The 11,599-nt window shown below is 41.2% G+C and overlaps 1 protein-coding gene and 1 pseudogene across 1 annotated transcript in view; both read right to left on the reverse strand.

Annotated features, from left to right (window-relative positions):
* Positions 1 to 3,964, reverse strand: part of SPATA4 (spermatogenesis associated 4) — a 17,083-nt gene extending 13,119 nt beyond the window's left edge. Inside the window, exon 1 of the mRNA XM_006168913.1 lies at positions 3,959 to 3,964. Coding sequence (XP_006168975.1) covers positions 3,959 to 3,964 — 6 coding nt within the window. The remainder of the gene's footprint in view (positions 1 to 3,958) is intronic.
* Positions 3,965 to 8,640: 4,676 nt separating this feature from the next.
* LOC102470173 (MORF4 family-associated protein 1-like) lies at positions 8,641 to 9,002 on the reverse strand (annotated as a pseudogene).
* Between the last annotated feature and the right edge of the window lie 2,597 nt (positions 9,003 to 11,599).

The following is an 11,599-nucleotide window of genomic DNA, read 5'->3' on the forward strand; positions in this document are numbered from 1 at the left end:
CCCTCTTTCTCCTACCTCTTATTAAAGCACTTAAGCAACTTGCTTCTTGCTGTTCATCAGGTAGAATCAGTATGATGCCATCAATATAGTGTGCTAGGGTGATATTCCATGAGATGTTAAGATGCTAAAAAATCTGTTGATCTTGCTGCAGAGAGCAAGAAAATTGATTTGACCTAAGGTAAGATGAAGGTGTGTATTATTGATCTTACTAGACAAAAGCAAACTGCTTTTGGTGGTTTCTGCAAATTGCTCTGGACGGAGAGAGTACTTTCCAGATCAATAGCAATATAACAGTTACTGGGTATTGTGGTGAAATAATGAAGACAACTCAAATGAGAAAGCAGCTATGCTTAGAGCTACCTCCTGGTTAAGTTTACAGTAATCCATAGTCATGCTCCAAGATTCATTCAGCTTCTTCATAGCCAATAGCCATCAAAGTCAATGACTGGTACTGGCCTACCTCCTTAGCTTCAACTTTTTTCCACTTCAGAGTTTGTTGGAGGCAGAGAGAAATCACTGTTTTCTGTTCCACCAGACACAGCTATGTCTCACAACAGAAAACTTGCCCCAGACTGGTTTTACTCATGGGTATATGAATATGTCTTCCCAATTCTTGAATCTAGTTAAGGTTTACTTGACCCCCATATGTCTGAGTATATCCATATTAAGGTGATATTTTGGCCTCCATCTACTTAGCTTTATTTTTCAATTTGATCAGAAGAAAAAGTACTATTATCTGGTCCCTCTAAGATCCTTTTTTTTTTTTAGAGAGAGATTTTTGCTATAGAGCACATGAGTGCTCACCATAAAGACACAGAGAGACAGAAAAACAGAAAGCAAGAAATCAACCCCCACAGAGGATGGCCATGCCACAATCCCTTCTCTTCTCTTCTCCTCTCAGGATTTTGGGCATGCACACACACGTTTCTGGAGTGAGTTTAAAGCTGCTAGGTTCAGGACTCAAGCTGTGGTTGAACATGTAGGAGTCCAGTGATGTAACCAAGATGCCATCTGCTTGACCCAAGATCCCAATATTTTTAAAAATTGAAAAGAATATTTAAAACAAAGATAAAATTAAGAAAATAAAGAATAAATATGGGGACCAGCAGTTAGCATAATGGCTCCCATGTAGAAGACCGCGGTTCGCGTCCCGGACCCAGTGGCTTAAAACACACGCCGGGCGCGTGTGCATGTGTGCCCAAGATCCCGAGAGGAGAATGGAGGAGAAGGGATTGCGGCGTGGCCATCCCCCCTGGGGGGTGATTTCTTGCTTTCTGTTTCTCTGTCTCTCTCTCTGTCTGGTGAGCACATGTGCCCTATAGCAAAAACCTCTCCAAAAATAAAAAAAAGAATAAATATGAACATTTTATTAAATATGTAAGCTTGATGTCTATTATAAATACTTAAAATTTCTTTCAAAATTCATTCTAAATACCAGATTACATGATTTTTATAAATCATAACATTTATTCATTAAATTTCCATATAGTTTGTTTCTTTTTAATAAATCAGTGATATATGAATCCAAATTTCTTAAAAATTTGAAACTTCTATGTGTTTGTTGATATGGTTTGGATGTGTCTCTCAAAAATTCATGTGTTGGGAACCAGCAGTTAGCGTAATGGCTATGTCGCTGGACTCCCACGTAGTCGACCGTGGTTCGCGTCTCAGACCCGGTGGCTTAAATCTCACGCCGGGCGCGTGTGTGCGCATGCCCAAGATCCCGAGAGGAGAATGGAGGAGAAGGGATTGCGGCGTGACTATCCCCCCTGGGGGGTGATTTCTCGCTTTCTGTCTCTATGTCTCTGTCTGTCTGGCGAGCGCACGCGCCCTATAGCAAAAAAAAAAAAAAAACTCTCAAAATAAAAAAAATTCATGTGTTAAGGTATGGTCATTATATAAAGAAGGTGAAAACTAATTTAAGTAGAACAAAAATCCAAAGTACACAACATAATATAATACTTTTTTATTAAAAATGATGAACATGGCCATATCCTTGATTTGATTATCACACACTGCATACATACTTTGAAAAAATCACATAGTACCATACTAAGATGTACAATAGATGTAAATAATAAATTATTTAAAAAATAAAAATGTTTAAAAGAGAGTGGAAACTTAATCCAGCTACGCTGTTGGAAGGTGGGGTCTTTGGTGGTGGTTATGATTAAGGTCATCAGGGTTGGGCCTTCATGATTAAATCTTGGTCTGTAAATAAGGAGAGGGAATGAGACAGACACACGGACACAAACACACATGCTCTTTTTCTGCTCTAATCCGTTCTGCAATGCCCTGCACTATCTCAGAGCTCTGTCAACAGGAAGACCTTCACCTGATGCGGATCCTTGACCTGGGACACCCAAATCAGGAGCTAAATGAACTCTATTCTTTATAAATCACCCAGAGTGAGACATTTCTGTTATAGCAATACAATGGGCTAAAATAGTTACTTATGAAAATGTTATTTTATACTACCCTATAATCACAATTTAAAATATTAAGATCTGCTAGTTTCAGCACCATGCCAAAGATAGACTTCTACTAGCAAGAAAGCGAGTTTTTTTTTTTTCTTTTTTTTTGGAGAGGTTTTTGCTATAGGGCGCGTGCACTCACCAGAAAGGCAGAGAGATAGAAAGCGAGAAATCACCCCCCAGGGGGGATGGCCATGCCGCAATCCCTTCTCCTCCATTCTCCTCTCAGGATCTTGGGCACGCATGCACACACGCCCAGCATGAGTTTAAACCACCGGGTCCGGGACGCAAACCATGGTTGGCTACATGGGAGTCCAGCGACATAGCCATTATGCTAACTGCTGGTCTCGAGAAAGCGAGTTTTGATGTCTAATCATAAAAACTAAGTGATACAAATTTGAAGGTCCATGGAGTTTAATTGCTAATTGATTATTGTAGAGAAATATCAGGTCATCAGGAAATCATGACATGGTTTTTCTATGCAAAACTGTGTCATGACTTTCCTGATGACCCAGTAGAATAATTTGGAGGTTTTCTAGCCTAGATGTTCTTGATCTAGTCACTGATCTCTAAGGACACAGAAGGGACTGTTGATTGGTGGGTTTTTCCTTAATCTGTTATCACTATTTCACAATAAAAAGATGTGTAGTCGTCACAAGAGTCATAGTGATGTTCGCCAGTGGGATGCAAAAACGTCAACACATGGAAAAAGCTAGGCAGGGTAATCTATGACACCCATTATCCCAAAGAAAGAGACAGTCCTCCCTGTCCTTCATGTTTCTGGAAGAGGCCCCAACAAACAATTCAATGCTTACCTAATTAGAATAAAGAGCCCATCACATTCTCAAGAAGCTCCCTCTGACAACTCAGGAAAGATTTTAAGCCATTCTGTCTTTTTTTTTTTTTTTTAAATTATCTAGAGGGAAAATGCACCCCGATGGAGCATGGTCACACCACAATTCCTTCCCCTCCCTTTCTGCATCCTGTGGAATATTGGGCACACATGCACATGTGCCTGGCATGTTTTTCAAGTCACTGGGACCAGGATTTGAACCATTGGTCAGTTATGTGGGATCCAGCTCCCTTAACCACTAGGCCCACAAGGCTGATCCTGTCATCTTTTAATGTTCTAAAAAAATTCTACCAACTAAGTAACTGACAGCCACCCCTGCAATTTCCCTAGTGCTTATTAAGAGTAGGAGAATCAAAGGTCTGTTTAACAGGTGTAGTGTCCTTCTAGCAGGGCCAGTCTTATGACTGAACATACTATCTACACAAACAATCAAAAAAGATTTTGCTTAATAAGTAGGGCTCAGTTAAATAGGGACATAGTAAGTAGGGAGATAAGTAAGAGGAAATAATAGAAAGGTAGATAATATAAAGGTTCAGAAATGCTGACTGAGAGGAAGAAAAGAAGCCATTGAGAGGTCATTATTATGAGAATTAGAACTGAAACAGGTATACTGATTTTTACGTCAATTCACATCCATCGTTATGGTTATGCATACTTCATTCCATATGAAGATACACTGGGTGATACCTTACAATGCACTAAAAATGCCATCTTTACAACTTCTACTTGTGTGCAATAGGTGCTCAGTAAGTCTTTGATGAAAAAGTGATGAATCTGAGTTACATTCCTCAGCCACAGATGTATAGAATAAATGTAGTAATAGAGACACGAGAAGTCTATGTATTTGTCACAAGCATGGAGTGGGCGAAGGTTTGGATTTGGATAACTTTCACTGGGAGTAATGTACTTACCTATTACACAAATTAATGTAAGAGATAACACTGTCAAGAAATGTGAAAAGGGGCCACCAGGTAGCGTGGTGGTTAAGGCAGCTGGATTGCCACATAGCTGACCATAGTTTGAGTCCTGGACCTGGTGGCTTGAAAATCACTCTGGGAATGTGTGCGTGTGTGCCCAAAACCCCAAGAGGAATGTGGTATAGCCACGCCCCAAGGAGGGGTGTTGATTTCTTACTTTCTCTCTTGCCATCTCTCTCCTCTCCAGCAAGCACATGTGCCCTATTGCAAAAGTCTTAAAAAGAAAAATAAATGTGAATGATATGAGGGGTTTTTTTCCCTAGCTGCAAACTGAGAAATGTTAGCCCGCTGTAATTTCCTGGCAGAAGACACAAAACTCCTGGGTCAGAGATGAAGAACTTGACAATTCATGGCATAGGAAGCAGCATGACTCCAGCTTCATGCCAGTTCCTCTTGCCCTCTGAGCCTTGCAGGATAATGTGAAGTGGCCTAAGGGGGTTTACATCACAACTGAAGTATCCTGAATTTAAGAAACCCTAATTTTTGGTAATTAGCTACCAAAAAACTTACTCAATCTTTGCTCCAGGGGAAGACATTACCAACCAAACCCACACTTTTTTCTGAGGGAATATACTACCTTGTCTTCTATTATTGTTGACTCTCTAAGCATCTTTGAAAAATTTACCTAGAACAAAAGCTGTCAGTATCTCTGCTCAGAAGATGTGCAGAACCACGAGAGACCCATAGCAGATGGGTCTACCAATGAGTTCTGCCAAAATAGATCTCCATTTTCTGATCTCCACCATTCACTTTGGCTGCAGCACTGAAATACCTGTGTCTTTATCTGTAATTAAGCTTAACCTCTTAAGGAATTTTGTCCTGGAACCATGTACTAATTTTATAATTGTCACTGACTAAATTTTCAGAAGTGCTTATGCCAAGAGACTTTGGTCCAGTTTTTAAGGTGCCCATAATAGGAAAACAAACAAACAACAACAACAAAAAAAAAACTCTTTTTTTTTTTTTAAGAGAGCTTTTTGCTATAGGGCATGTGCACTTGCCAAAAGATAGAGAGAGATAGAGAGACAGAAAGCAAGAAATCACCCTCTGGAGGGATGCCCACACCACACTCCCTTTTCCTTCATTCTCCTCTCGGGATTTTGGGCATGCATGCACATGCACCTGGTGTGAGTTACAGCCACCAGGTCTGGGACTCAAACAGCAATCGACCATGTGTGAGCCCAGTGATGCAACCATTATGACATGGGCAGGTCCCCCAAAAAAACACTTTTAACACTTGTACATCCTCCTAACAATGTTTCTAAGTTGAAACCATAGCCATGAGAGTAAAATAAACTAAACTTGTGAACTGGAAATGTCACTTAACATAACAAACACAAAAATAAACTCAAGGATGAATGCATCTACCACTGGGTTATCAGGGAGGTCATGATGCATTTAAAATATGTCATGACTTTCCTGATGACCTAATACCTAGATTATTTTTAAAATATTTTATAGTCCAATATTGGTGTCAACTTCTTAAAAATGACTGCAAGAATTAATCATTTATTTAAATATTTTGTATCTCAGATGCTATACTTAGTCTTGACTAATTTTGAAGCCAACCAGTGTAGTCTTGGTTGTGTATCTCCTCATGGTGTGATTTTCTTTATCAGATTCAGGCCAGATGCATTATTAGAAGCATTTTCCTTAATAGAGTATTAAAAATTTATTTGGCAATTTCAGGTCTCTATCTATGTAGATGAAACTGTGTCTAATGTTCACTAATGTAATTGTAATTATAGCAAATGATCAAGTCAGTTATGATTGATAATAACTCTAATGATTCATTTTATTTTACAAATGAAAACTCTGGTAGGCTGTTTTTTTCCCTCCATAAATATACAGAGACTTAAAGTGAAACCTTTTTGATTACACCATGAGTTTATACAGGGATGAATCGAAGAGTTACAATGTGACAGGCAATGTGTGAGGCCATTAGATCTTGTACTATGATCGCTGAAGATTAAAACATCAGATAATTAATTTGTCAAGATAACTAATCGCTTCCACAGCACGCAAACTTGAGAACCTCTGTGGCTTCACACATCACAGCTTTCTTTTTTGAAAACATTACCTGTCTACTCCAGATCCATGGGATGGGGTGGTTTCCACATGCAAGGATTTAGGCCAGTGCATATGGCACCTTCTACAAGAGGGGACCCCAACCGCTAGGCTGCAGACCAATGCCAATCTGATTGGCTGGGCCACCCAACGGGGGTGGGCAGAGGGCAAGCAAACAACATTTGGAGCCATTGCTCTTTGTAGCCTGGGCTCTGCCTCCTGCCAGGTCAGCAGTGAGTGGTACTGAATTCCCATGGGAGCATGAACTCCGTTGTGCAATTGTTTTCACTGTATATAGCAATGTGATAGTGGTGGCAATGGGGTGAATGGTGGATGTGGTGCACTTGGATCATCCCAGGACCAACTTCCCACGTCCCAGTCCATGGAGCGATCATCTTCCACAAAGCTTATCTATGATACTGGGAAGATTGGGACCACCGCTCTACAACACCTGACCTGTGAGGTTGCCGTGGCAAAGGAAGAGAGATAGAGGATACATACTGGCACAAAGTTCTCTTAGGGAACAAGTGACACATGTCTCTTCCACTCATGTCTATCACATGGTTTCATCCTACAGGCAGGAGAGTCCTAGGAAAGCATAAAAGCACTCATCATCTCGCATTTGAAAGGGCTCTGATCCTTTTGATGTGCATTCGTGGGGATAAGAGAATAAAGACTTTATATTTTCTTTACAAATTTGACTACGGGGGCTGGCAGGTGGCATGGTGGTCAAAGAATTAGACGTCCACATGGCTGATCACAATTCGAGTCCTGGATCTGTCGGTCTGTTTTCCCCTTTTTCCCTCTCTGTCTGTTTCTCTCTGGTCAAATTAATAAATAATAATGATTTTTAAAATTAACTATAGACTGAACTTGGACAATTTTAGGTGGGATATGGTCTCAGATTTTGTATGTCAGTAAGTGTATCTCTTTATAACCGTCCCCTTTTTCTTCTGGTTTGATAAATCAGAATTTTGACCCTGTGTATCCGGAAAAATGAAGGTGTTAAATTGGAAATATATCTTGCTGGCAGGAATACTGCAGTCCTACCTTCTGTCAATGTCATCAATAGCAGGATATGATTACCCCACATGAAGCAGTGGGGGTTCCTCCTACTTCCTTACAAGATGATGGAAATGGAAGAAGCTAAGAGGAGAGGAAATAAAATGGACATACTCATAATTTCTGGGTTCAAAGTCTTTCTTCCTTTTCTCTTTTTTTCTTTTGTTCTTTTTTTGTCTTTTCAAACAAATGAACACTTTTATTAACACAGGTTTTGTTTGTTTGTTTTGTTTTAAAACATGGTAGGGTTTTGACCTCAAATACTTGCCAGGTCTGCTAGTCAAATATACTTATAGCTGGACAACATATGAACCTTGAAATCGCCTCTTCCCTGTCCAGGTTAGGATCTAGACAGTTCCATGCTTTCCTTCCCCAACCCCTTAAGGGCCTTTGCAAATATCTTTCATTTTATGTTCAGAATCCCCTGACATGCACCAGGATATTACATCAACTTGTGCAGAATATCAAGATGGCCTATTTTAGGTTACATGTCACATAGAGCTGAATTAGGTTGTCCAAACAAACTCGCCAAACAGGTTACATCAGATAGTGTACCAAGTAAAATTTAAGTTTTGAACAAAATACGTCTTTCCTCTTTGGTCTCACACAAAAGTTAAAGTCCCTAAATACAGACAATACTATGTTCCACCTCGTCTCCTGATTCATCAGTCCCAGTCAGTCCCATCAATATTCCCAGTTGAAGTCTGCTTTCTTCTTCAGCAGTTGCTGCATGGAGTTGTTTTCTAGAAATAATGCAGCTCCTTCAACACTTTCAGTGTCAGAGAACTCCAATTCCGGGTCACAGCCTCAAACACAGACCCAAAGTTCCAGGGAGCTATCAGGTTACACAAGAAAGAGGAAAGCACCTCAAAATTCAGAAATAACCAAAGTCCAGGAACAAATGTGACTGCTGCAGTAGCTTACAACGCAGGCCCTAACTCCTGTATGTGAGAGCATTTTATTTTTCCAAATTAAAAATTGCTTTCTCAAACAAAAACTCCTAACAATCAAAACTCATATTGAAGTCATCACCCACAGACCATCGCGGAAACGGAGTGTACATGCGGACAGAATGTAGACAGAAGAAAAAAGGAAAACAAAAGGCTCTCTGGTCCAGCTTCTCCAGGGTGTCAGCCAATCTCCAACAGCTGACCGGAGTTCATGGGCTGTAAACCGCCAGTCCTGCGTCTAGATGGCTGGCTCTTCTCTATCCGCGGACCAGCCTGACTAACACCTCTGCCATCTTCTCGATCTCCTTGGCCTTCCCGTTGGTCTTCTCACAGCTTTTCATCACCCTGCCCTCCACTCCATCCTTTGGGTTCTGAAGATAATTGAGAGCGCTCTCCTCCGAGGCCTCCACCTGGGTTTTATCTGGATTGGCAGATTGTCCATCTGGCACAACTCGCTCCTGTTCCGCGTATACGCTCTCCCCTGCTCTGCAGTGAAAGAGGCAAGATCCCCTCACATCTTGTTGGTGACTGCAGCAGAAACTGCTCGAAATCTTCCTCCGGCTCCGGACCTCCACCTCCCGGTTAGGCCAGTTGGACGCATTTAGTCCAGGGGCCGCATTTTCTCCTGTTGCTTCAGAACCTCAGCACCGACGTGAGCAGAGAAGCAGCGAAGGAAACGCCAAAGTGTTTCTTTCTTACTGGTTGTCTATGGGTGAGTAACATCCATTCCAACCCTCCCTGGCTTACATTGTTTAACAGCACATTTATTTTCGCACAATGAGGGGGGCGGGGGCGCAACACCAGGTGGGGCAACCCCAGGTGGCTTCAGTTCTCTGGCTGCTCAGCCCGGATCACAAGGTCTAAGACGGCGTTGTTCACATACTTGGTGCTGGTAATGTAAAGGCTGAAAAATGCTGACTGAAAGGGAGAAAATGAGCCCTTGAGAGGTAATTATGAAGAGAATTAGAACTGAAACTTAAGACTTATTTTCACTTCAATTCACATCCATTGCTATGGTAAATCATACTTCATTCCATATGAAGATACACTGGGTGACAGCGTACAATACATTAAAAATGCCATTTATACAACTTCTACTTGTGTGCAATAGGTGCTCAGTAAGTCTTTGTTGAAAAAGTGATGAATCTGGGTTATATTCATCAGCCACAGATGTATAGAATACATGTAATAACAGACACAAGTCTGTGTTTGTCACAAGCATGGGGTGGGTGACGGTTTGGATTTGGATAACCTTCACGGGCAATAATGTACTTGCCTAATACACAATTAATATCAGAGGTACACTGTCAAGAAAGGTGAAAAGGGGCCAGCAGGTGGCATAGTGGGCCTCTCTCTCCACACATGGTTCCTCTTCTGTAAGGAGTCTCTGGCAGGCTTTTGCACACAGTGGGTCTCAGGCTTGCAAGAAGCCAAAAACGGAGACTGCAAGCCTCAGAATTAATCGAGCATCACTTCTACTGTGCTTCTTAGTCACCGAAATAAAACAGACAAGTATGAATACAAGAGAGAAAGAAATAGACTACCTCATGATGAGAAAAAGGGAGGGTCACCTTGAAGGCGTGTGCACAGGGATGGGAGGAGATACTGCGCACATTTGCACATCATCTACTTCAGTTCCTCTTTGAGAAATAGAGTCTACCTCATGATGAGGAAAAAGGGAGGGTCACCTTAAAGGCGTGTGCACAGGGATGGGAGGAGATACTGTGCACATTTGCACATCATCTACTTCAGTTCCTCTTTGCCTTTTAGGTCTGAAGTAAAATTCAGTTTGTGGCACATAATCTTCCCACAAAGAATTGAAGGGAATAAGGGAGAAGTTATGCTTCCCAGGAAAAAATGCTGCTTTTTACCATTTGTGTGTGGCCTTCTCTTTCTCATTCTGTTAAATTCCAGAAGAGAGTAAATAAATTACTCGAGAAATTGCCATTTGACTTAACTTAGTCAAACTTAGGCCCAATGCCTGGATGTTATTTACTAGAGTAAGAACAGTTGCCCCACACAGTAGAATTGGCTTTGTAACTGGCAGGGCACAGCGCAAAATTAAAATATAGGGTTCATTAGTCAAAATAAACTTTTTTTTTTCCTATTTGGCATGTGTGGTGGCCAGAAAGAACCAGAGAGAAAATGAGAAATCGCCCCCCAGGGTGGCTGGTCATGTCACAATCCCTTCTCCTCCATTCCCCTCTCAGGATTTTGGGCACACATGCACATGTGCCTGGCAAGATAATTTTAAGCCACCGGGTCCGGGGCTCTATCTGTGGTCAATCACGTGGGAGTCCAGGGCCTTAACCTCCATACCGTTTGCTAGCCACCCCCCCCCGAATGAGCAATTTTGATATGATGATAGCAGATCACAAAAGCAAGCATGGGGCTCCCGTGAGCATTGATCTTGCAGCAGAGTCTCAGTGTTACTAAGAAGGCATGTATGAACGTATTGATTGTGTAATTTTTCCAACTCATCTACAACTCAAGGAAGTTTATGAAATTATTTTCAATACCTTTATTTTTCCAAGGAGAATGTAACTGAAAGGATAAATTTATTGCCTTCCATTCCCCAGGCCCAAGACCATTTGGCTGAGAATTAAATTAAGTTCTTCCTTACAAGGGGTAATTTCTTACCCAAGGCACTGTGTCATTACGTACATAATGAATTTGGTTCTGCATAATAATTTGAAACATAACGATGTGAAGTGCTAACTTTACTTTGAGAAAGATGCCTCAAAATTATGAGGCACTTAGGAAAATATTTCTTTTCCTTCTTATATGTTAAATTATACTCTCCCTGAGAATTAATATTTGTCTTTCGATAGTACGGAAGTATGTGTTGTGTTTAATAGTTACCTCCTGGGCAATAGAAAAGCTTAAAATTACACTCACCCTTCATATTGTCAGGGAAACCCTAAACCAGACCAGCTTTTGAATATGTAAGTCAATCCCACTACTGGGGCCAAGGGTGTGCAGACTGCACAGTGGCATGAGGCCCTCCACCTGCATGACTCCATGCTTGGGACCAGTATGTAGCTGTTCCTGTTCTGTTGTGACACTGTGAGTCCAAACTTTCCTTAGCATCCCTCCCTGCTCCCCAGATATACCTTCAGGTGTTGGCATGTTAGAGAAATCACATGTGTTCTAGTGAGGCCTCTGAGAAATTTTTCTCTTTTTTCCCTTCCTTCCTTCTTTCTTTTTTCTTTCTTT

This window comes from Tupaia chinensis, unplaced genomic scaffold (assembly GCF_000334495.1).
Source record: "Tupaia chinensis unplaced genomic scaffold, TupChi_1.0 Scaffold146395_1, whole genome shotgun sequence".
NCBI lineage: Eukaryota > Metazoa > Chordata > Mammalia > Scandentia > Tupaiidae > Tupaia > Tupaia belangeri.